Source organism: Vicia villosa, linkage group LG2, assembly GCF_029867415.1.
Source record: "Vicia villosa cultivar HV-30 ecotype Madison, WI linkage group LG2, Vvil1.0, whole genome shotgun sequence".
In the NCBI taxonomy this organism is placed as follows: domain Eukaryota; kingdom Viridiplantae; phylum Streptophyta; class Magnoliopsida; order Fabales; family Fabaceae; genus Vicia; species Vicia villosa.
The window spans coordinates 7,814,226-7,841,016 of NC_081181.1; the positions used below are offsets into that span (position 1 = coordinate 7,814,226).

At 31.3% G+C, this 26,791-nt stretch overlaps 2 protein-coding genes and 1 pseudogene across 2 annotated transcripts; all 3 read right to left on the reverse strand.

Annotated features, from left to right (window-relative positions):
* Positions 1 to 786: 786 nt before the first annotated feature.
* On the reverse strand, positions 787 to 3,485 carry LOC131649020 (ABC transporter G family member 6-like). Its single transcript, XM_058918767.1, has one exon. The coding sequence runs from the start codon at positions 3,280 to 3,282 to the stop codon at positions 1,033 to 1,035; it is 2,250 nt and encodes a 749-aa protein (XP_058774750.1). The 5' UTR covers positions 3,283 to 3,485; the 3' UTR covers positions 787 to 1,032.
* Positions 3,486 to 20,209: 16,724 nt separating this feature from the next.
* LOC131645815 (uncharacterized) lies at positions 20,210 to 21,511 on the reverse strand (annotated as a pseudogene).
* Positions 21,512 to 21,793: 282 nt separating this feature from the next.
* On the reverse strand, positions 21,794 to 23,041 carry LOC131645816 (glutathione S-transferase T3-like). The gene has a single exon (XM_058916024.1). The coding sequence runs from the start codon at positions 23,033 to 23,035 to the stop codon at positions 21,794 to 21,796; it is 1,242 nt and encodes a 413-aa protein (XP_058772007.1). The 5' UTR covers positions 23,036 to 23,041.
* Between the last annotated feature and the right edge of the window lie 3,750 nt (positions 23,042 to 26,791).

Genomic DNA, 26,791 nt, shown 5'->3' on the forward strand with positions numbered 1-26,791 from the left:
AAGAATACACAGTTCCCCAGTTAGAAGACAAGCCAAATTAGATAGAAACGTCGTTAAGACCACTTGGTTTGGCAAAAACAGAAACAATGGAAGAATAAACATGATCCATCCAAGTAAATGGAATATCTTTTGAGATTGTAATTTCTTGTTTATAATGCACTAATTTTACAATTGTAGGAAATGAAATAAGGGAAAAGGAATTATTGTTTAGCCGACCAAGTTCTTCGATATGATGCCGCCGATTTTTGATATTATTTAGAAATTATTGTTTATTATTATTATTATTATTTTGTAATATTGGGAAAGCCCGCCAATTTCTGATGTTATTGTTTATTATTTTGTAATATTGGGAAAGCATTTGGTGGAGGTTAGGCGGTTGTACGAGATTGGCGGTTAATGTGACAACTACTATTGATAGGGGCCAAGTCCAACCTAATCAACCCAAACTATTACAAAACTATCAAGTTGGCCGAACGAATTCTTAGGTAGTAGTTGCTCATATTTCTACTATTCCATTTCACTATTCTCACAAGCCTCTTTCATGCGCAAATCATGCCAGCTCTATATCTATCTTGTAACAAAGAAATGAAGCCAGAACAAATAGAGATTTGTTATAAAAATCAAGTTTTTATTTAATACACTCTTTAATACACACCTAACACTTTCTAAAATTTAAATGAGGCTCATTAAATTCATGTAGGCCTTACATGATTTTCGCTTTCTTTATATTACAGTATTGCAGAACACTTAATAAAGTATCTAATAAGTAAGATCATGCATTTAATATAAATAAAAAATTTACACTTTATTCTATTGAGTATTCACTACTACACTTTATCTTCATAAATAATTTCTAAAATACTAATTAACTATATAGATATTAAATTTTTATACTTCAATGTATCAAACACTTGCTGATTAAAAAAAACTATAGGAGAAATTAACAAATAAAATAAATAAAATAAAAACTGTAGTAACAAAGTGTTACACAAACTCAAACCAACACTTTTTCACCTTTTCACCTAAATCTCATCAACTCCTTTTGTTCTTACTACCCACCAACAAAGCCACATAGAACAAAATCCTAAAGAAGAAACCCCAAGCCACAGTTATCCACAAACAGTTCCATTTGCTCAAATCCAAAACTCCATTTTGCTTCAACAAATCAGCACCAGTTGTTAAACAAGTAGAAGCTGTGATATTCATTCCCAAAGTCCCACTCATATTATCCAACAGCTTCAGCTTAAGTGCATCAGGAACAGATGCAAGAGGTGAATTATCAAAAATCTGCACCCCTCTTACAAAACACTTAACTGCATCACTAAACTCATTCTGCAAAACAGCTTCATAAGGATATTTTACCAATGACATGTAATGGAACCAAATCCAGTAACTCGGGATCCTATCCCGATTAATAAAGAACCCACTAAACAACAAGAAGTAAGCGAGAATCGCAACCACGATAGTATAACCCAACATAACATGAGGCACGACGCCAGAAAGAAATGACACGAAAGAATTCCCGGCCCAAAATGAAGCAAAGATAATAACAAAATAAAACAAGAAGCCGGAGAATCCACCGTCGAGGCCAACTGCCCAAAACGTCAGAGCTGCAAACCCGAGCGAAAGAAACAATAACGCAGGTAAAGAAACGAGAGCATGTGATATGACATAAGACCATCTTCTATACGCGTTGTGAGAAGTTTCTCTCATGAAAATGTACCTCTCTTGGATGAAAACCGGTAATGCATCAGCAGTGGTGTAAAAAGTAGTTGACATAGCAAACGCGAAGAAGCCAAGCCTTTCTTGAACACCTTTAGGAGTGTTGTCTAGTTGCCAGAACATTGTTGCAAGAATGAACCCTGTTACCATAACAGCACCTAATCTTATTCCGAACAGTTCAGGCATTCTTCTTGAATTTGTTATGGAACGCTTGGAAAGGGTTAATAACTCAATCCAAAACGGATTTGCATAAGTAGGCACCATAGATGCTGCTGAAGAAGATGATTTTATGTTTGAGTTATTTGTTGCGGTTGCTCCAGAAACCAGTTTACCTTTTGAAATACTTGCACTAATTGCTTCCTTCAACGACAAGGAAGACGTGGAGTTTTGTGGTAAATCTTCCACAGGATGAAGCTTTGTCATACTTTGCCATGATTTGTTGAATTCAACTAAACTTTTTGTTCCTCCGGGAGAACCTTCGAGCTCGCGAATTAGGTCTAATGCAAATTCGGTCCGGTTATCACCTTCTGGTATAGGATGACCAAATTCTGCAAAATATGAAGGTAACTGCGAAGGTGAACCGCTGTAAACGGTTTGTCCGCGCGATAAGAAGATCATGCGATCTAGAAGACCTAAGATTCTGTAACTTGGTTGATGAATTGACATGATCACAATGCTTCCACTCTGCGCAATTCTCTGAAGAACTTTCACAACCATGAAAGCACTTGTGGAGTCTAGTCCTGATGTTGGCTCGTCCAGGAAAAGTACTATTGGATCATGGATGATGTCAATTCCGATTGAAACTCGGCGTCGTTCTCCGCCTGAAACTCCACGGTGACCTTCATCTCCTATGACAGTTTTTGCAGCATTGCGAAGTCCTAGTTGATCGATTAAAGCTTGAACGCGTGCATTTTTCTTCGATTTTGATAGTGATCGCGGTAATCGAAACTCGGCCGCAAAGGTGAGAGTTTCTTCCACGGTAAGCATCGGAAAGAGAAGATCATCTTGCATGACATAAGCTGAAATCACCTTAAGTAAACGAGACTCCACAGACTCACCATTCAGTTTCACCGATCCTTTCAACTTCCCTTTCGCAATTCTGTTAGCCAACGCATCTATCAGAGTCGATTTCCCGGAGCCACTAGCTCCGAGAAACGCCATGATCTCACCGTCTCGAGCTTCACCAGAGATATCATTCAGAAGAGTCTTACTCCGCGGCGTAAACACGGTCTCTCCGGATGCTTCAGCAACCGGAGAGTCACGGCGACAACATGATAATACATCACTGAAACTCATTTTATGACGAACCTTAACACTGTAGGTAAGATTGTTAAAGGAGAGAACAAATGGAAGTGATCTTGACTCCGTTCCAACATCGACGGTATGATGAACCGGCGTCTCACTACCGTCTCCAATAGCTTCCTTTCTCACATCACCAACATGTTTAAGAAGCTGTCCTAGAGTCGGCATATCACCAGAACGGCGATGAGTGAGGTTATCCATTTCCATAAAGTCTAAATATGAATCAGTAACATTCTCAGCTACAATGCGAGAAGACATTATGACTTAGAAAAATTGATTTGAAAGGAAAAGCGAGGTGGTGGTGAATAATGTGTGTTGAGAAAATGTTTGAGAATTATAGAAGTATTTAAGACGAAATTGAGAGAGAGAGCAATTAAGATGATTTGTGATTGATTGAATGGATACAGTGTATGTATGGTGGAGAGGGGGTGGTTTATAGTCGTGGGGTTCAGTTGGGTATTTATTGTGCGGTTTTGACTAATAATATATTTTATTAGCTGTATGAGGCGTGAGAGAGGTGACCTAATTCTTCAATTACCTATACGTCTTCGTTTTTGTTGTTTAAGTTTTAATGTATATATTTATCTATAACTGTGGGAACATGTGAAGATTTGTTATTGGTTCATTCACAACACATGGGTTACTCTTTTTTTTTACTTGTTCTCTCGGTTTTATTAGTTAGGTTGGGCGTTGATCTACTGTTGCGTAAGCATTGCCTATAGAATACTACTGTTTGTTTTGGTCCAATCTTATAGTTATTAACAACAAAATATTATTTAATAAATATGTTTTTAAAGGGTTTAAGAGGTAATCACTGTTGATGTGAAATTCTTGATATATGTTTATTAAAATATATTTAATTGCTTTTTGGTTTGAGAATGTCTTTTTTGTTAATAATATATGTGAAAATGAAATACAGGTTGATTGATCAATACAACTACAAGAGAAGAGGTTGCCAAGTTTAAATTTTATGAAGGTCTATTTATTACTATATTTAGAACTACCTTTAATTGAATTGATATCTTCACCAATCTCAGCCAACTAAAGTAAAGAAAGCATTTATATATGTATTCAATTCTATCCGTATATGCTGATTTATGGATGGTAAAATGAATAAATACTCACCAATCAACTATGTACGGTTCATAAACCAAAAACTCAACCTCAAAAGTTATATATTATCATTTTTATTTTGACAAAAATATTATTGTTCTTGAAGGGGTCTAAAATATATATGGCCAAAGAGTATAATGATAATAGTCCAAAAACTATCTATATCATTAAATAAAAATATTTGTAATTATTTAGTAATAGTAATAAGTTATTTATTTTACCGAATAAAATTGTCTGTTTGGTAAAAATAGCGGTTAAGTGATAAGTTAGCTGATAGCTTATATCTTATGATTGATGGCTGATGACTGGTGACTTATAGCTTATAGTGGATGGTTGAGACTGGTAACTTATAAGCTCATTGAAGTGTTAGGTAAAATTAACGGTTTAATTAACTTATAAATATAAAATGACATAAAAGATATTTAATATATAATTATTTTATTTTAATTTAAAATAAATTATAAGGGTTAAAAATGGATTTAATTGAAATAATAAGGATAAAAAAGGAAGAAAAAGTAATAAGCTATAAGACATAAGCTAAAATGCTATTTAAAATAGCGTCTGGAAAATAAGCTATAAGCTAGTAAAATAAGCTATAAGCTCGTGATGAAAAGACCGTTACCAAACGAGTCTAAACTATCATATGAGCTTATAAGACATAAGACATAAGCTATAAGCTCGAAAATATGTCTTACCAAACAGAGCCAAAATATATATATGTGCGCACTACATAACTATTATTATTAGAAGTGTCAAATGGGTATGTCCGTCCCGTTAAGCCTCGTTCCACAAAAGTTCGTAGGAAAATGAGGCGGGACGGGGTGGTCAGACTTGAGGGTGAGGGTCTAAAACCTTAGTCTGTTCCGCACAAAAATGCGGACAAAACAAGCATGTCTAACGAGTTGGGTCTGTTTTGCCACTCTAAATCATGATATATAGTAACTCTAAGCTCCTAATCATGTCATTAATCATTAATGATATGAATCACCTCATTAGTGAAACTAACGAGCCTTAATAATCCAAGAATGACATGGTTAGTAAATAGGGATTAATGACCAAGGGCATATGTAAAATTTCGCAAAGATAGTATATAAGTGTAAGGATCCCAATTTCTATCATTCTTTCCATTATATTCTCAATATCATTAATGTAAAATGAAGGCTTTGGAGTTCTATTTTCTTCATCAAAGGTTGCATGTGAGAGCTAGGACAAATTTTGAGTGAGGAAGACAACAAGAGAACCTTCATCATCATTATCAAGTGTCAATTCATCTCCATCATCCTCCCAAGAAGAGTTAGGATTTTGAGAATAAGAGGTGGGTGTGTATTCAAAGAGTTGTGCAAAATTTAGATTCTTGACATATCTCCATTCAAAAAGTGATAACTTTTTCTTTATAACTCACAACGAGTTAATTCTTGATTTTTTAGTAATTAAATGAAATTCCCTTCATTTTAGATACTAATTTCGTATCCTTGGGGTCTGTGATGAGGTCGGAATGTGTGTTTGAAGTTGGAAGTCTGATGCAGAATTTTGCAGAAAATTTGCACATGGGTTCGATGGACTTCGAGCGGCACAAGAGCATAGGAAGAGGAATTGGAGCATAACTTCAAGTTCTTAATTCTAGGTGGGGCTCTAGGTAGAACTTAGACTAATTTATGGGTTGTTGTACTTAAATTTCTTTCACTATGTTTGTTATGATTATGTAATACAATGTTGATTGTGTGGATTATAAAGTGGCATTACACGTGTGTTGTAATGTTGATTGTTTTGAATCAATTGATAGCATTACAAGTATGATTATATGTGTATGTGGGGACTTATATGATAGCACTACATGATAGCTAACATATATGATTCTGAAACTCTATCATGATAAGCATGTTTGACTGAATGAGACATTAGAATGAGGAAACTTGGATGCTTGCGTGGTTATATTCACTTGTATGCTTGATTCTGTAGAAATGTATAACATGAACCCATAGATATATAGTTAGTATCATGATATGCTATCATATAGTGGATAACATGACAAGCTGGGACTATTGCTTATACATGATAGATTCATCATTTGATTGGATGATAAATTTTGTTTGACAAATTGATGGGTGTTTTGGGTGGATTGTACCTATGCATGTTAAGAAAAGATATAATCAAATGTTAGAAAATGATTTCAAAAACAAGATAAAAACAAATCTTGATCCAATTTCAAGATATTTTCAAAATAATCAATTGAATTCCATCTTCCACCACACGTTAGGGTTCCATAACCTTGCACCACTTGTAAGTCGATTGCTTAGGCATCACCATCAACCACCTCATTTACCCTATAATCATCCAATTCGTTCCATTTACAACTTAACCAAAAAAGAAACACCCAATTTCACCACCCTTTGATCCATGTATCCATTCTTACCATATCCCGTAAGTCAATTGCTCGTGCATCACCATCAACCATCCCCTTCACTTTACCACTTAAAACAAAAACCTTGGTCCATGTACCAATTGCCTCTTTCTCAAACTATTTTACAATAAAATTGGAATGGTAAAAGGGATGTGACTATGTTTTGACCATGTACTTCTTCAAGAGCTTTAACATTGCTTTTAGGGCTCATTTTCTAGGCGTCTGCTTTCCAAGTTAAAACATTCTAAACTAAAATGAGTAATATCCTCCCCTTATTGAACTAAAGAGGGAATGACTGAGCGAAGGCTTCTTCTTCTCCAAGCATTAGGATACTCATTTTAGAGTGTGTGGTTCGACTGCTTGTCTTTCAATAAGAAGATGTGACTATATTCGCCACACATATTTCATGGAAAAACTTTTAAATTAATAAGGAATTGGGTACTACTTTTAGAGTTCCATATCCAATGACTTATTTCCATATAAAATCAATCTCAATCAATCAAACGTGACATCATTCCTTAAGGCTTTAATCAAAACCTTTTCAAAAGAGCTTGTTATTTCCGTTCTACCACAATACATGTTAAAGGTATGTGAAACACAATAAAGAGGGGGTTTGAATTGGATTTCAAGTTTTAAAATCAAATTCTTCCCAAATCAAAAACTAAGAACATAAAGACAAAAATAGATAACAAAATTATTTTTATACAAGTTCACTGTTAACGAAGTTACTCCAATGCATCCGCAAGGTGATTTTGCCTTCTCAATAAGGGTTTAATCCATTATAATCGAAATTATTACAACAACCACAATAAATACCAACTCTCAATATTGCAAACCATAAAGACAACAAGTTAATGTCTTCTTGAGAATCCAAACTAAACCCGAGGCTCTCAATTAACTATCAACTCACAAGTTGATTACAAAGGTTTGTGTTTACATAGATGCTTCTTGAAAACAGATTACACAAATTTGAGTACAAACAAATAACACAAAAGTGTTAAGCAAGTATATGAACAAAATCTCACTTGTTGTAAGTTAATGAACAAAAGTTCACTTGCTTTACAAAACTAGACAAAAAATAAATCAGAGAAATATGCAGCGTTTCAGCGTAAGTTTTGTAGAGTATTTCATTTTTTTTGTTCTTTTCTTCGATCTTTCTCATATAGCCAAGAAGAAGTCCGTTGGAGGGTATAATTGGGATACTTAATTCCAGATGTTTTATTCCTAACAGTCTATGAGGGAGTGATCGACAACATAGTATAGTTCTTGCGCCACCCTATCCAGGTAGTAGAAATATTTGCACCTTGTACTATTTTCTCACGTAAAAATACTTTGATCTTATCTTCTAATCTTCAGAGGCTTTTGATAATAGATGACGAAGCATGCTTAGAAGGACCGAAACTTGAGTCATCAAAACCTAAGTCTTCAGAGTTTTCAGAACTTTATCATCCAGAACCTTGTGAAATTCTGGTACAAGCAATACAGATGTCAAGAGAGATGTCTCGATACAAAACACAATGTCAAGACAGATGTTATAACACCACCTGCTGACAAAAACACTTTCTTAAACAGGAGATTGTGCAGAAAGTAAATTGCAGAAATATAAACAACACAGTCAATTGTTAACCCAGATCGGTGCAACGTCACCTACTATGAGGGATACCAAGCAGGGGAGGAAATTCACTATAATAGTATTAGTTCAAAGTCTATACAGTTTAGTTTACAATTAATCACCTAATCACTACTTCTATGAAATTTCTACCTAGGAACCTCCTAGATATGAGAACCCCCTCTCACTTTCCACTATCACCTCAGTGATAAAAATAGTTACAATCCCAACAACTGTACCAAAACCAGTCATAATCCCAGTGACAGGAAGAACCAAAAAGAAAGATTACGCTTTCCAATAAACAATACTTAGTCAAGAACCTTAATACTTGATCTTGTTTAAAATCTTCAACCAAGAACAATACTCAACTCTATGCTTAAAAGCTCGTGAGTGAAGACAATAACTTGATATACAATCAAGTAACAATCAGTCAAACTCAATGTATCAAAAGATACATTAGTGACATACAAACAAAACACAAAAAACTTAAAGATTCCCAAAACCTAAACCCTTATTTTGCACTCACTCTTTCTTGTTGTGAATGCTTTCTATACTAGATTTAGCAGTTCTCTTTTAATAGAATCTTGTAGTATGGGCTTGGACTCTTGAAATGAATCAAATCTTCTCCTTTTCAATCAGCTGCAAGATCTTCACAATAAATAGGAACAAATCAAATCAAATCAAATACAAGTTTCCTAACAAGTCTCAAAGACCCTTTTTATGAAACCAAATCAAATTTTCATTATCCCTAAAAACTCCTTGATTGCCCACGTCTGTATGAGTATCATAATCTTCTAGAATCTCATATTTTTCAATCAAATATTCAAGTATTAAAAATTAGCCTGTACTGTCATGATGTTTTGGTATAACATGTCATAACATTTTCCAAAACTCATGACATCAGAACCTACCATGAAAGTTTGTCAAGATGTTTCAACAACTAGCTCAACACCAGTTAAGAATCATGTTTTACCAAAATTTATGCCAACCATAAAACCATGGATCTAGCAATCCCCCCCTTTGAAAAATTATGGCTGAAACAACCAAAGCACAATTAAGTCTTGGAGATAGGAATAAAACCAAAACACAAGTTAACATGATAGTTTGTAAACTTTGTACAAACTGCAAACATAAGAATATATTAGATATTCACAACGTTACATAAAGATACCTCTTCTTTAAAGCTCTCCAAATGTCAGATGTTCAAACTGTGAAGTCAAGACTTTCCATCTATTCTATTTTGATGAAGACAAAGTAATAATCAAATGATCATGGAAAAAGTATGAAAAAAAGCCTCAAGTGCATTTAATCAAATCAAGTACTCAAGATTCATCATGTGTAAAAGCTAACATCAAAGAATTCAAGAATTATATTTTAAATACTAGCATTGATCTTGATTTATTGAGTTATAAGCATCCAATTCATATTCATAAACTAGTGCTCAATATTTTCCATTATTCACTTGCATGCATAAGTCATTTATGTTAAAGTTCTCATATTATCATGCATAAGAATATTTGACTCAAATGCATAAAATGCTTATTTTTTATCATGTATTGTAGAGTTTATTTCTCATGTTTGAACCATTTTAAATCACTTTCAATTTTTTTTTTTAATGTTTGAACCATGTTAAATCACTTTCAAATATAATCTATTGACTTGGATAAATAAATAGTTGTTGCATTAGGTTGGTTCAAATAATTAGACAAGTTATCATGCATAAAAATCTTTTGATTCAAATGCATAAAAAACTTTTTTTTTTAAATGCTGTCAGCACTTGTTAAGCCAGGTCTGGTTAACTGACTTAACAAAACATGATGTTGTTTGAAATTTGAAAAATTATTTGAAATTCAAAATTTCTGCGAACTTGTTAAGTCAGGTCTCCGTTTGAACCGACTTAAAAAGTCATGTACGTTTTTTTTTTAAAATAACAACTTTTTAACACCTTTTCATGCACTCTTCATGAAACCTTTTCATTTTAAATTGATATTTTTTCATGACTTCACCACGATTCATAAAGGTGTTATGCTCATATAAATACATGAAATTTCAAATTACAAATCATCTTTTCAGTAGCAATTTAACATCATTATTATCATTTAAATTTCAAAACAAGTGTTTGTGTTCTTGAACTTTCACAAAGATTTTTCCACATGCATTTTCATATTAGTCTAGAAAAATTCATATAATATTTACAAACACTTGAGCACGATATTCTATCATTATAAGTTACTTGTTTGAAGAGAAGATCAATTATATTGATACATCACTCAAAGTGATAATTATTCTACAAGTTTCATACTCTTAAAAATCTTGTTTTATTCATCTCTTATTTTCCATAATTGTTGGAATTAAGATTACTTGATTTTATATTCCTTGTTGTCCAGGATTGTTGGAAACAAGAAGTTGAAAGTGAGAGGATTGTTCTCATTTCAACTTGATTATTCCAAGAGGATTGTTCTTGATGGTTTTGTTGTTAGAAGATTGTAGGAGAAGTCTTGGGTTTAGGCTTGTACAAATATCTAACAATAGTGAAATCTCTTTCGTGTTGAAAGGGGACTGGAGTACTCTCGGATTGTGAGGGGAACCAGGATATATTATTCTGTTCTTTACTTTTCTGCATTTACCGTTTTCATCACAAATCATAAACCATAAAAGAAAAGTAACACATTTCTAAACTCTTGCACCAAACCAGAAAAATAAGAACAACTTGTTTCTAAAACCGGATAAATTTTCAAAGTCCTAATTCACCCCCTCTCTTAGGTGCACTCTTAAGCTTACACAGACATGTTGTCTAACATCACAACAACACAGTTCTTGGAGCTTGTACAACCAGACACATCCATTTCCCCCCTGTCATATAGAACCAAATCTCCCACTCAAAGGGAAACCCAAATATGAACTACCCAAGTTCACACATCAGAGGCACATGCAGCAGAAGATAATAAAAGCCTCACATCATACAAGATGGTAGAACATCAGGACGCACAAAGTATACTAACACTTTAATCCCGCTTTTTAGCCAAAAAATAGAGTAAATGTAAATAAAAATGGAAGCACACACATTGCACAAAAGCATTAAACACAGATGGAAGCACAAAATTTCAGATGGAAACACACAATTATGATGGAAACACCTAAATTTGATCATCTTTAGGTGGTCTTCCACCTCTTGTCCCTATCAAAGATCCTTCTACACTCATTGTTTCTGTCTTGCAGAGACCTTATATTCTATCCTTCAAAAAAAGCCATTTTCTTAAGCTTTCCAAGCACCAAAAAATAGAGGAAAGATGCAGTAGCAGTTACACTCCTCCATAACTTTAATTGTTATAACTCATCCATAATGCATATTCTCAACTTACTCCTAAGCTTTTCAAACTGATTTTCATCCAAAGCTTTGGTGAAAATATTATCTAGTTGCTTTTCAATGGTTATGTGCTCCAAAATAATCACCTTATCTTCAACAAGATCTTTGATAAAGTGATGAAAAATGTCAATATGCTTAGTCCTGCTATGTTGAATATGTTTTTTTAGAGATATTTATAGCAGACAGATTGTCACAATACAATGTCATAACATCATGCTTAATATTATATTCCTTCAACATTTGTTTCATCTACATTAGTTGTGAACAACTATTTCCAGTTGCAATGTACTCAACTTCAGCAGTGGACAAAGAATTATAGTTCTACTTCTTGCTAAACTAGGAAATCAAAATATTTCCCAAAAAGAAACACCCACTAAAGGTGCTTTTTCTATCATCAACCCTACCAACCCAATCTGCATCACAATACCGTTTCATCATGGAACCTAAACCATGAGAGTATAACATACCATCGTCACTAGCATCATTAATATACTTAAAGATCCTTTTCACTTAATTGATGTGACTTTTTTTACTCAACTTTATATCTTGCACACACACCCATAACAAATGTGATATCTGATCTACTAGCTGTAAGATACAATAAACTACCAATCATACTTCTGTATAAACTTTTATCAATAACAATACCTTATTCATCCTTTGATAATTTCAAGTGAGTATGAGCATGTTTCCTCTTGTGACTTACATTTTCCATACCAAACTTCTTCACTGGCATCCTTACTTTGTGAGATGAAGATAAAGTCATTCATTTGTTTCACCTGAAGTCCAAGAAAATATGTTAATTCACCAACAAGACTCATTTCAAGTTCTGATTGCATTTGTTTGACAAAATATTCCATCATGTGGTCTAACATCCCTCCAAACACAATGTAATAAACATATATTTGAGCAATCATAAGTTTTCCTTCCTTCTCCTTGACAAACAAGGTCTTGTCTATCCCTTATTTCCTGTAGTCATTATTGACAAGAAATTATGTCTACCTCTTATACCAAGCTCTAGGAGCTTGCTTTAAACCATATAGAGTTTTATTTAGCTGAAACATGTGATCTGGATAAGTAGGATCAATAAATCCCTTTGTTGGTTCCACATAAACCTCTTCATGTAAGTACTCATTCAGAAAGACATTTTTCACATCCATTTGAAACAGTTTAAACTTTAATAAATAAGCCACTCCCAACAAAAGTCTGATGGATTCAAGTGTAGAAACTTGAGCAAAAGTCTCATCAAAATCAATTCCTTCAATCTGAGTTTAGCCTTGTGCCACAAGTCTGGCTTTATTTTTGGTGACAAATCCATGTTCATCAGTTTTGTTCTTGAACGCCCATCTTGTACCAATAACATTAGTTCCACTAGGCCTAAGAACTAAGTCCCAAACTTCACTCCTCTTGAACTGATTAAGTTCTTCTTGCATGGCATTGATCCATAATTCATCATTTAAAACTTCATTTACATTCTTGGGTTCAATCTTAGAAACAAAGCTAGAGTTACAAACAATTTCCCTTGATCTAGTAGTAATCCCCTGGTTAGGATTTCCTATAATAAGATCTTTAGGATGATCTTTCTGAATTCTGATTGAAGGGTCCTTTTTGATAGGATTAAAGAGACTGGTATATGTAGAAACCCTAATAATTTTTTTATAAAAATGGCTGCAGGCGTAAAATCAAAGTGTACACTCAAAATTTCTTAAAACGTTATACCCCCCATAGTTGACAATCACTGACTTAGATGTTAGAGTGTGTGTAGATATACCACCACCACATCAACAAAGCTATCAAAAAGAGGCCTATTTTTTGAAATTGGTGACAATCGAAACTTGACCATCTTTGAAAATTTTTTTTTTCCAGAAAACTAAGTTACTTATATACTTCTCTTTTTGAAAACCACCATCTAAAAAAGTGTAAATGTATGATAAAAAGTTGTTCAAAGTAGTCAATAGTGCCCCACAATTTTTTTTACCCTTTTTATTTATATTTGAAATACCTAAATTTTGTTTTTCCTTCCATATTATTAGGTACAAATTATTGGGGCATCAATTCTTTAGAGGGTCAACATGAAGGAGCAATTTAACTTTGGGGCTTTTATATGAGCAACACACCTTGTGAGAGACACACCACATATTCACTCACAAAAAACTTTAAGTTGATAGGTGTGCGAGTTCTCTCACTAATAAATATTCAAGTCTCCACTTTTTAATCAATGTGAGACTTCCTTACACTTTGTTTATAACCATTTCCAACTCACACTTATTATTCTCAACACTCCCATAATGTGAGTCTATCCACAACACTTTTCAGCATGACACCTCCTACCCATAACGTGTAAGGAGTACTTTCGATATAATAAAGCCGGTCTCTCACTCGAACTAGACTCTAATATCACTGTTGGGACATCAATTTTTTTGGGTGTTAATGCAATGGACCATTTAAAATTTGAGACTTTTCTTTAGAGCAACATTATCTTGTGAGAAAGACACGCCAAATACTTACCTAAAATCTTAAAGTAATATATGTGGATTCATTCACTTATAAATGTTAGAATCTTCACTTTTATAATCAACGTAAAACTTCTTCACACTTTATTTCTCAATCTTTCAAATTCACACTTGTTATTCTCAACACATAAACCGCACTATACATTACATATACTTGTCTCCAAATTTGAACTTTGCCTCATTAGTTGCTGCCACTTTTGCATTATAGCGTACTTGTCTATAGATTTAAACCTTGTATCATTAGTTGCTGCCACTTTTAATGTGATACTGCAAGTTGATAATAATTTGTTAATTGTTGATTAATGGACAAATAACTTATTTTACAATATTATATAAAAAAAATTGTTTATTTAATTACAAATTAGAGAATGAATGTTACAATATATTTTGTGCTATCTAAAAAGTAATGATAAATAGATGTAAAAATTTAGGAATTTCAACCGTCTTTATAAATTTTAAATTTTATGCACGTATGACATTGGATAATCCAATGACTGTATAAATAAAGTCAAACAAAAAAAGATATATGAAACGAAAAATAAACTTTTTGAAAACTTTAGCATTACTACTAATGAGAATATGATAAAAAGAAAAAGTAGTTTGTCTTATTAGGAACATGAATGAATTTAAAGAGTTCCCATTGAGAAACCGTAGACAGCTTCTAGGAAAATGCAATTTGTAGGAAAATGGAGAGAGCAAGCAAAGTCATGAAGCATGGTAGTTAATGCAGATGGGCGACCTATCATCGAGTTACCGACGAACAAGCTACTACTAACTCTTACCAATAATTCAATTCATTTTTTGTAGGCTGCGTATGCCAATCAAACTCAAAACAAATTATTTTGGTACCAACATGTTCTAGTGCATGCCCTTCATTTATGGTGTGCATACCTTAATGCTTGTATGTGATAAAAGTAAACATGTTTATCTCTATTTTTTCTTCTTCTATATTTTATACCAATTTTATAAATACACATATAAAATACTATGTATTTGACATTGCAAAAATGATCCAACAATATTAATTAGGATGATATAATAAATATATTTTTTTAATTTAGTCAAAAATTCTGAATTCCAAATTTAACTATATAAAAAAAATGCAAAAATAATAAATTATTTGAGAGAAAATTAAGACTGAAAATAAATTGAATTGAACCGAACTTTACGTCAAATTGATTTAAAAATATTAAAGTATGAGTTTGATCTATTACATATTAAAGGCCTTATTTAATATTTGAATATGGCATTTTCAAAAGTTTGAACAAGCTAGCTAATTTATTTAAAAAAATCATTTTATGGCAAGTATTTCAAAAAGATAACAAAATAATTGTTGAAATAATTTGACATTCAAGGCAATAAGTATAAAGACGGATAAATGAACTTTGAGCGATTCATAGTGAAATTAGGGTAAAGAGAATTTTTATTGTAATGATCTGAATTAGTTACAAAGGATAGCTAAAGTAACTATAGCCAAAGAATTAACTAACTAAATGATTTTTCAAACCTTCAAATTGTGAGAGTTTGCTTGTGTTGCAAGTCACTTACTTGCAACACAACCAAATTTCCACTATAGATGAATTATATAGCATTATTTTTTATTAAGGTCACCTAATCTCCTCGTTATCATCAATCTTTTAAGACTTTCAAATCTTTATTTTTTCAATGGTTTAGTTACAACTTATAGATATTTTAACCAAACCACTGAAGAAAGCAAGACTTAAAAGTCTTAAAAGATTGATGATAACGAGAAGATTACGTGACCTTAATTAGGAGTAATTATAACGAGAATATATATTTTAGTATTTTTTTTAAGAGTTTGGAAGAGAGGAAAATGAAAGACATTTGAAAAATAATTTTAAAAAAATTATAACAAAATATTTGATTTTTTTTTAAAAAAAAAGTTAGTATAGAATGATAAAATAGTGTTTATCATTAATATATATATATATATATATATATATATATATATATATATATATATATATATATATATATATATATATATATAATTTTTATAATACTAAAACAACATAAAAGATATTTGAAAAATTTATGTAAGCTCTCTAAAATCATCATTCAATTTAAATTTTGAGTTCTTAAAATTAGAAAAAAATTAGTGTTATGAATAAAAACAATCTCTCCAAAATTCTTTAATTTTTTTCCACTCAATTTTTTTTCTTTTAAATTCCTAAACTCTCAAAGAGACCTTTAGGATCAGGAATGACAACTGAGTGGGTCAGGGACGATTTTTACCGCCCCAAACTCAAATTTAATTCTCCAAACAATCTCCGTTCTCCGCCCCAAGCTCAAATGGAGATGGAGAATTAAAATTCAAACTCGTCCCAAACAAATTCGGATTGAGTTTGGGTATCCCTGTCCCGCCACTATCCATTTAGTAAAATCAATTTTTTTAAATAAAAATATTTATTTTTTCAAAAATTAAATTTAATTATAAATAATAAAATAAAAAAATTTCAAAAAATTACATAAATACATTTCAAATATTTTAAATAATAAATAAAAATCAAATTATCAAAACATTAGCCACATATTTATCAATATAAATTATCTAATATAAATAATAATCTATATTAGGGGTGATCAAAACCAAACCAACCCAATAGAAAACCGCAAACCAAACCAAACCAAACCGAAACCGCAAAAAACCGCATTTGGTTCGGATTAGTTTGGGTCATCTTTTAATAAAACCGCACGGTTCGGTTCGGTTTGCGGTTTGTATTTTGTAAACCGAACCAAACCGAATCAAACCGCATTATATTACAACCTAACTTTTACTTAACTCACATCCAACCCAAACTTAAATCTATAATACCTTAACCTTATGATTAGGAACAATTTTCTCATCCTTACCCACATGATTTTAGTCCCGATCTTCTCAAATCTCTAATAGCATTATCGCGTCTTCTTTGCCACATACATCTTCCCTATTTTTCTATAATTTATACTCTCTTATATTCTTTCTTTTTCACTTTCTCATTTTTATGCAAATATTCTCTATTTCAGTTTTGTTTTTATGGCACATCTTCTTCTCTAATATCTCAACTCTTTTGTTTTTTCTTTTTCACCTTCCCTAATCTCTTGTCTCTTTTATTTTTTTGTTTCATTCTAATAATTTTTATATTGTTTTATACTATTATTTTATGTTTATTATTCCACTTTTGTCTAATTTAATTTTTACAAATTAAATAGAAAGTTGTTGTCAAAATATGACGAGTTTTGTTGTTATTTGATAGTGTATGAATGTCTAAATATAAAGTTATATTGTCATCTATATGTATATGTGTGGTTCAATAAAATATTTATAAAAAACCGAACAAACCGAACCGAACCAAACCGCATTAGTTTGGTTTGGTTTGGTTCGGATTTTTTTTAAAAGCCAACCGAACCAAACCAAACCGCACGATTTTTTCTCTTGCGGTTCGGATGATTTTTTTCGTCAAAACCGCCCAAACCGCACCGCGAACACCCCTAATCTATATAATGAAATAAATGGTTGGATTTGAGGTGGGTACTAATGTCCCTATTATTCAACCTGTCCCTATATTTTATAATCTAAAAAACTTAAATCCAAACATAAACTCAATCAAAACGGATTTTTACCGTCAATTTTGATGCAAATTCATGTGGGTAGCGGCATATATAAGTTTTGTTGTCGTATCTATTTCTATTTACTAGGAATATAGTGTGTTTGGTTACTTAGTAGTAACGTAACTGCCAATGTCTCGTGTGTTTGGATTATGTTTCTATCTATTATTGCATCGAAAACATATGGTTTTACTTTAGGGTCATGCTAACATGTGCCCTAAGGGCACATGTTAAGGATACTATAATTAGAAAAAATAAAATGTAATAAAATGTAATAAAGTCATATTTAAAATTTCGATATATTGAATGCACTATTTCAAAAAAATAGCACATGTTAGCTTTCCCCTTTACTTTAATTGATAGTAAGAGTTTTCTCCAAACACACCATCTTCTTTCCACACTTTCCAATGGTTTTAGTGATATGCCAGTTTGATTTTCAGTGCAATTTGGACTACCCATAATTATTTTTCTTACGTTTCCTCTAACAAATTAAAATGTAGACTTTTACACTTTCAAAATTGTTGATGATAATTTTTACATTATCTTTTAAAAACGGCAGAAACATTGATTACATGCATATTTTTCTTTATTTTTTCTTTATCCACCTCCCTATGGGGTCACCCCAGCGAAAACCCCATTTTACCCCGCTTCGGAAATGGATTTCCGAAATATTTTTTTTTCTAAATTTTTCCAGACTTCGGAAGTGCATTTCCGAAAAAATCCCAAAAATTAGAATTTTGACTAATTCGAAGATGCATCTCCGAAACAACAAAAGAAAATCTAAAAAAATCCCAAAAATTAATTTTAGGATATTAATTAATTCACATATCATAAATTTGATATAATTTATGAGTAATGAATAATAATAATAATTATATATTTTGATATAATTCATGAGTTATGAATAATAATTATTATATATTTCTATTTTGATTCATATTTTAAAATTTAAAATAATTTTAATTAAAAAAATTAAAATAATTTCACTTACAAAATGAGTTATAATTTTTTATTTATATATTTATATATTTATAATAATTATTATATATTTATATATTTACAAAAATAATTAAAAAAATGAGTGTTTTAATTTATATATTTATATATTTATATAATAATTATAATAATTATTATATATTTATAAAAATTATTATATATTTATATAATAATTATTATATATTAATTATAAATATATTTATACATTTATATAATAATTATAAAAATTAAAACAATGAGTGTTTTAATTTATAATATATATATATTATATTTATATATTATATTATATTTAATTTTAAATAATTCAAAATTTACTTATGAAATTAAGATGTTTTTAATTTATATAAGTTAGTAAAATAATTTTTAACTTTAAAATTGTTTAGGAAATTTTGATTCACCTTAATTTTATTGATTCACCTTCATTTTATTGATTCACCTTGATTTTATACTTATTAATTGTATTGATTCACCTTGATTTTAATTTTTTAATAATTATTGAATTCTTTCGGAAGTGTATATCCGAAACATTACAAGACTCTTGGAATATTTCGGAAGTGTCTATCCGAAGACACCCCCTCCCAAAAAAAGTGTTTTCGGAAATGCATTTCCGAAAACCCAAAAAAGGAGTGTTTTCGGAAATGTATCTCCGAAAACAACTTTTTTTCGTGTTTTCGGAAGTGCATTTCCGAAATACGACAAATTTTGAAAAATAATAAGCGTTTCGGAAATGCATTTCCGAAGTGAGAGTATTTTTGATTTTTCATCAAAGGTGACAAAAAAAGAGGGAGGTGAATAAAGAAATTTCCTGTGTTTTCCTTTATCGACAATTACGGATCTTATATGTTAGATTGAACAATGTGAGGCATATTTATGAACTATGCTTAACCTTTATCCAACTTGTGTCTTCAACTTTTTTATGGATAAGAATAAGACCATTATCATAAATTGCAGAACAATATGTGTTCACATGTCGGCATGGTACCTAAGTTTGATATTCTCTTTTGGCAATGGTCAAACTACCATCTTAAACACAAAATAAAAATCTAGAAGTGTAACTAAATGGTACACAAACTAGTCAACGACACTATAGGTCACTTCTTATAATTTTTAATTATTTAATAAATTCCAAATGAATTTAAATGATAAGCAATCATTCATCTATCATTAAATATAGAGTGTTATTATTCTTACATTTGATTTCTTACACCATGTAAAATCCAATTAGAGCACCTATATCCATCATACTCATTTGGGTTCTTTAAATGTGACTCATCTAATTTTTTATATTATTTTGCACTTCCCAATTATTTAACCAACTCTTCTACAATTCTCAAATATCCAACTAACCCATCAAAAAGTTTAAAATGGGTCTCACTAAACCACACAATATATTATATAAAATATAATTAAAAAATTTATTCAAATATATCAAAATATAAATAAGACTAAAATAAATATATATTAAATAAAAGGATACATAACACAAATAATTCATCAAAATTACATTAAAAAATACATAAATTCAAAAATACGTAACTAACAAGAAAAAAAAGAAAAAGATAAATTTAAGACAATTTTTAATTGTTGTTATTCTCATTCCCAAAATGTTGCCATATGTGTTCTATCAAGTCTTGTTGAAGGTGTCGATGAATTTGTTTGTCACGAATGTCAAATCTTCTACGTAGAAACTCTTGAAAATCAATATTAGAATCATTCGGCAATGTTGTCGTGTCATTGCCTAAATGATCATAAGAAAAATCAAAGTTTCCACCATACATGGAACGTTCATCTTCAACAATCATGTTGTGTAATATGATACATGTATCCATAATACGTTGGAGTGCATCTAAGTGCCAAGATCGAGCCGGATTACGTATGATTGCAAATCGCGATTGGAGAACCCCAAATGCATGTTCAATATCCTTTCTTGCTCCTTCTTGATGTTGGGCAAACAATTTTCTTTTATCCCCTTGCGGCATTGAGATACTTTTCACAAATGTGGCCCATTCAGGATAAATTCCATCTGATAAGTAATAGCCCATGTTGTATTTAGTATGATTGATTGTATAATGAACATCGGGAGCTTTCCCTTGCAGAACATCGTTGAAGACATTTGATTGGTTCAACACATTAATATCATTAATTGAACCCGATATCCCAAAGAATGCATGCCAAATCCATAGGTCTTGTGAAGCTACTGCTTCAAGCATAACAGTGGGTTTTCCATGATCGCCTCGAACATACTGCCCTTTCAATGCAACAGGACAATTTTTCCATTCCCAATGCATACAGTCAATGCTACCTAACATACCTGGAAAGCCTCGCGCCTCCCCCTTCTGAAGTAAGTGTTCAATATCTTGAGCGTCTGGCCTTCGCAAATATTGTTCTCTGAATACGCTGATTATGCCTCTTGTAAACCTATCAACACATTTCAGTGTTGTAGTTTCACCGATTCTTAAATAGTCATCCACACTATCAGCAGACGTTCCATATGCCAACATACGAATAACAGCAGTGCATTTTTGTAGCGGTGAAAGACTTGATCTACCAGTTGCATCAACCCTCATTCGAAAGTACTCATCATGTTGACCCAAAGCTTCCACAATACGAAGGAACACATGTTTATGCATTCGGTATCTTCGACGAAATTGCTCATTTGTGTATACTGGAGCTTCTGAAAAATAATCATTGAATAATCGATCATGTCCCTCTTCACGATTCCTCTATATATTCCTTCTTTGACGCCTTGGCCTTCTAGAGCTTGAGGCTTCTTCTTGATTTTGACTTTCAAAAAAAAGTCTCACGAGTTCTTCATCCATGCCATTATTCATATAATCCATGAACATTTTTGCAATGTTGGAAGGATTAGAAGGATCCATGAGAAAAGAAATTTAATATTGAATAAGATGACAACAATTTTGTAGAAATTTAAGGAGGTTGAGAATAATTGTGAGACTTATTGTGTTACTAATGATTATTTATAGGAGTAGTTTGAATAACGGCTAGTTTGAAAAACGGCTAGTTTGAATAACGGCTAGTTTGAAAAACGGCTAGTTTGAATAACGGCTAGTTTCAAAATACATAACCATATCAATTATAAGAATAACAACTAGTTTCAAAATACATAATCATACTAAAAATATTCAAAATACATAATCATATTAATTAAGGCCATATTTTTTCCGAATCACATCGCACAATAAATCATGAGCTTGTAGTTGTCTTGAATTCATATTTGATCTATCCTTTGAGAGAATTTGTAGATCATCAATCTTCAATCTTTCCTCTTTCATCTCAGCCTTCTTAATCTTTGCTTCAACCTTTTTTATTTCAATCTCGAGTCTTTCACTCTCAATACGTGTATAGTCTTGTGCAAACACTGACATCAAATCAGTTTTCTTTTTGAATTCATCTTTGAATTCTTCATATTTAACATCAGGAGTAGACATTTCCACTATCTTTTCTTTCTCCTTCCTTTTGGCTTCCTTTTGACCGATTGGACGACGTAACAGAGTAGGTGATGATGGATTGTATTCGCTGCTCGTTGGTGTCGGTGGGTTAGAAGACGAAGAATATGCTCCAGATGCTGAATTCTTTGTTCTTTTTGCAGAAGCTTCTGATGAACCCGTGAGCCATTTAGGTTCATCTTTCAATAATCTCCAAGCAGACTCAAATGTAAACTTTTCACCTTCATCTTGAAAATAAATTCTATATGCAGCTTGCATGATATTGTTCTCGGAGCTCCCATTTTTCTGTGTAGATAATGCTTGTTTGTAGCATCCAACAAACTTTTGAACAGATGGATTAATTTTGTGCCATCTACCTTTTAGTGCCGTCGGTTTCCTCTCTTTGTAATTCATGTCATGATGCTTGTTAAAAGTTTCACCAATTCTCTTCCAGAAACTATCTCCTTTTTGATCAACTCCAACAAGTGAATCCTTTGAAACGTTGAGCCATGACTGAATGAGAATTTCATCTTCTTTTGGTTGGAATCTTTGTTTAGGCGTATTCACAACCGGTGCAGATGCAACTTCTTCACCAAGGTTAGTATTTTCCAAGCTAACTTGAGTGCAAAATTGTGGTGTTCCATGTTCTTGATCATTTGATTCCACACCACTACTACCTATTTGAACCACATGAGGCATATTGGGGTTAGTTGATTGGGATGAAAATTGTTGATATTGATATGGATAAGGTGATGTATGATATGAGTAATTTCTAATGGATGGATTATTTTGTAGATTTGGGATAAAAATAGATTTTTGAAAATTTGGATTATGGTGTGGATTTGGAATAAGAGGTGGATTTATAAAATATGGATTGTTTTGTTGATTTGGGATATTAGGAGGACTTCCATCATTTTGCATAAAATTGGACAATGTGTTATGTTGATTGGGATTCATTTTCAAATGAAATGTGTTGACAAAAAATTAAAATAAGATAAAATAGATGTGAATGAAAAATGTGATAAAATAAATTACTTATTTATACTAATAATAAAAAATATTACCGTTGTTTTATTACCGTTACAGATTTGTTTCCAAAATGAAATCCCAATATGTAATTAATGTTAAAATATTTTGAATCAATTTAATATACATTTTGAATGCATTCAATACCCATATTCAATAACCATTTTAAAGGAATCTTTTTCCAATTTTATGACCGTTGCTTGTTTTTCTTTTACAGATGGAATGAATTTAATAATAAAATATTATGCACATTAATTGTAGGACCGTGGGTTTGTTTGTGAACGTTGTAAATGAAAGAACGTTGAAAAAACTCAAATATCCAAAAACTTCTGACACAGTAACATTGGCAACTGTGTAGGAACTTGGTAAAACTACCGATAATCATGCTCTCGGGTAGGGGTGATCAAAACCAAACCAACCCAATAGAAAACCGCAAACCGAAACCGCAAAAAATCGCATTTGGTTCGGATTAGTTTGGGTCATCTTTTAACAAAACCGCACGGTTTGGTTCGGTTTGCGGTTTGTATTTTGTAAATCGAACAAAACCGAATCAAACCGCATTATGTTACAACCTAAATTTTACTTAACTCACATCCAACCAAAAATTAAACCTATTATACCTTAGCCTTATGATTACCAACAATTTTCTCATCCTTACACATATAATTTTAGTCCCGATCTTCTCAAATCCTAATAACATTATCGCACCTTCTTTGCCACATACATCGTCCTTCTTCTTCTATAATCTCTACTCTCTTATATTCTTTCTTTTTCACCTTCTATTTTTATGTAAATGTTCCGTATTTCAGTTTCGTTTTTATCGCACATTTTCTTCTCTAATCTCTCAACACTTTTTTTTCTTTTTCACCTTCACTAATCTCTTGTCTCTTATATTATTTTCTTTCATTATAATATTTTTTATATTGTTTTATGTTATTATTTTATATTTAATATTCCACTTTTTTCTAATTTAATTTTTACATATTAAATGGAAAATTGTTGTCAAAATATGACGAGTTTTGTTGTTATTTGATAGTGTATGAATGTCTAAATACAAAATTATGTTGTCATCTATATGTGTATTATGGCTCAATAAAATATTTGTAAAAAACCGAACCAACCGAACCAAACCAAACCGCATTAGTTTGGTTTGGTTTGGTTCGGATTTTTTTTAAAAGCCAACCGAACCAAACCAAACCGCACGATTTTCTCTCTTGCAGTTCGGATGATTTTTTTCGTCAAAACCGCCCAAACCGCACCGCGAACACCCCTATTCTCAGGCATGACTACTTCTGCATTGGATAAAGTGAACAATAATTATTAAATATAATAAAAACAAATAAACTGTATGAAAATACGGTATAATTGTAATGAATATCATTTCTATTAAATATATATGTCTTTAGGTTTTCTTTAGAAGTTTAGAAGGAAGGGGAATAGAAGATTTTCGAAAATAAATTTTTTGAAAATTGTAAAAGAAATATTTGATAATTTCTTTAAAAAATGATTTAGTATAAAATGCTAAAATAGTGTTTATCATTATCATATTTTTAGTTTTCAAAATACTATAACAACATTAAAAAAAAATGGAAAATTTATATAAGTCCTCTAAAATTATCAATCAATAGAAATTTTGAACTCCCCTAAATTAGAGAGTTTTTGATTTTATGAATAAAAACAATCTCTCAATTTCAACCAAATACCCACTCACGTCTAGGGTTAGACAACATGAGCGTGGAAATAAATGGTGATTCGATAGCAAAAACCATAATAAGTGGCTCACTGAATCTTAAACTTGACTCTGATACTATGTTAAAAAATGTGGTTGAGTCTAATTTAACCCTACAAAACTGACTTGTAGAATTAAAATTATCTCACTTATAAGTACATGTTAAGGCCATACATATCCGATATCGAGAACATATGGTTTTAGTTTAATTATTACTTGATAAGAGTTTTCTCCAAAGACAGCATCTTCTTCAACACTTTCCAATGGTTTTAGTGACATGCCAATTTGATATTCAGTGCAATTTGGACCACTCATAAATATTTTTCTTACGTTTCCTCTAACAAATTAGAAAACATTTTCTTTATAAGATAAACTTTTACACTTTCAAAATTGTTGATGATAATTTTTTTATATATTATCTTTTAGTTAAAAACGGCAGAAACAGTGCCTATTTATTACATGTATGCAAGTATACCTAAGTTTAATTTTATTTTATTTTGGATGAGATTTATTATTTTTCTTTTCCTTTTCCTTTATCGACAATCACGGATCTTATATGTTAAATTGAACAATGCGAGTTAATGCACACAAAAAAATTGAACTATGCTAGACCTTTATTTTTATGGATTAGAATAAAACCATACTCATAAATTGCAGACCAACATGTCTTCACATGTCGGCATGGTAACTAAGTTTGATATTCTCTTTTTGCTATAGGTCACTTCTTATAATTTTTAATTATTTAATAAATTTCAAATGAATTTAAATGATAGACAATTAAATATTTGATTTAGTATAATGACATAATCATGTATGTAAATAATGGTGACGTGTTAATAATATAAAACTTTTTATACTGATATTGACTATGTATAAAAAAAATTCTAAATCAATTTTGTTTATTCTATTTTCATACTCTCTCTCTATTATATTTTGTTTCTTAATTATGAGTGAGAGTGAAATTAAGAGAGAGATAGAGAGGATGAAGAGGGAAGAAGATGATTCAAGTCTTATAGTTCATATCTATTCGTTAGTTTATATTACAGTACAGACTTCATTAAATATTTTCGGGTTTAGGTCTATCCAATAATTTTTACCTATTATTGAATTTTTTTGTCATGCTCTCTGGTTTATCAAAAAAAGATATTTTATTCTCTATGTTGGTTGGGAAAATTTTATTTTGCAGCAGGAAAAGTTTGGGTTGCAGTGTCAAATTTTGCAAGTTCAGTGAAGATTGATTTAGAAAAATTTGATGGAAGAATCAATTTTGACTTGTGAAAAATTCAAGTCAAAGATGTTTTGATACAATAAGGAATACACAAGTCGTTGAAAGGAAACGTTTCCAACATGGACAACGAGAAAAGAGAGTCCAAGGCTATATATAGGATTAAAGTTCTTCTAACTCCCACATCGCTTAGTTTAGTGATGAAAGAGATAGTTCATGGCTATATATAGGATTCAAGTTTTTCTTTACAAGATGTACCAGTCAAAAGCATTTTAAGTTTGTATTTGACTTTTTATATTTTCAGTTATACTTTTGTTTTAGAGTGTTGTGAGGGGTAGTTAAATATTTTCTTTGGAGAATGCAAATGTATTGGAGTCTTGGGGTGGTTGAGGGTAGTCTATGTATTGTAATAATTTTCACATGGTAATATTCTGTAGTTGTCATTTGACAATGATTGTGATTTTTTCTCCGATTTTGAATTTTCCACGTTAATCTATTATGTTGTTATTTTGTTTATCTTTTTCTCTATGTTTGTTATTTTCCCAACAAACTACATTGTTTATCCATAATAGTACATTGTTTATACAAAATATTAAAGTAAAAAATTAATTTCTCTGAAGATCTAGATTTTAGATCTTCGAATCATAGAATTGTGGGGAAGAGAAAATATTATGTGCGAGATATTTTCAATTGCTTTTGTATGCATTTGTTACTGAAATAAAATAAAAAAGGA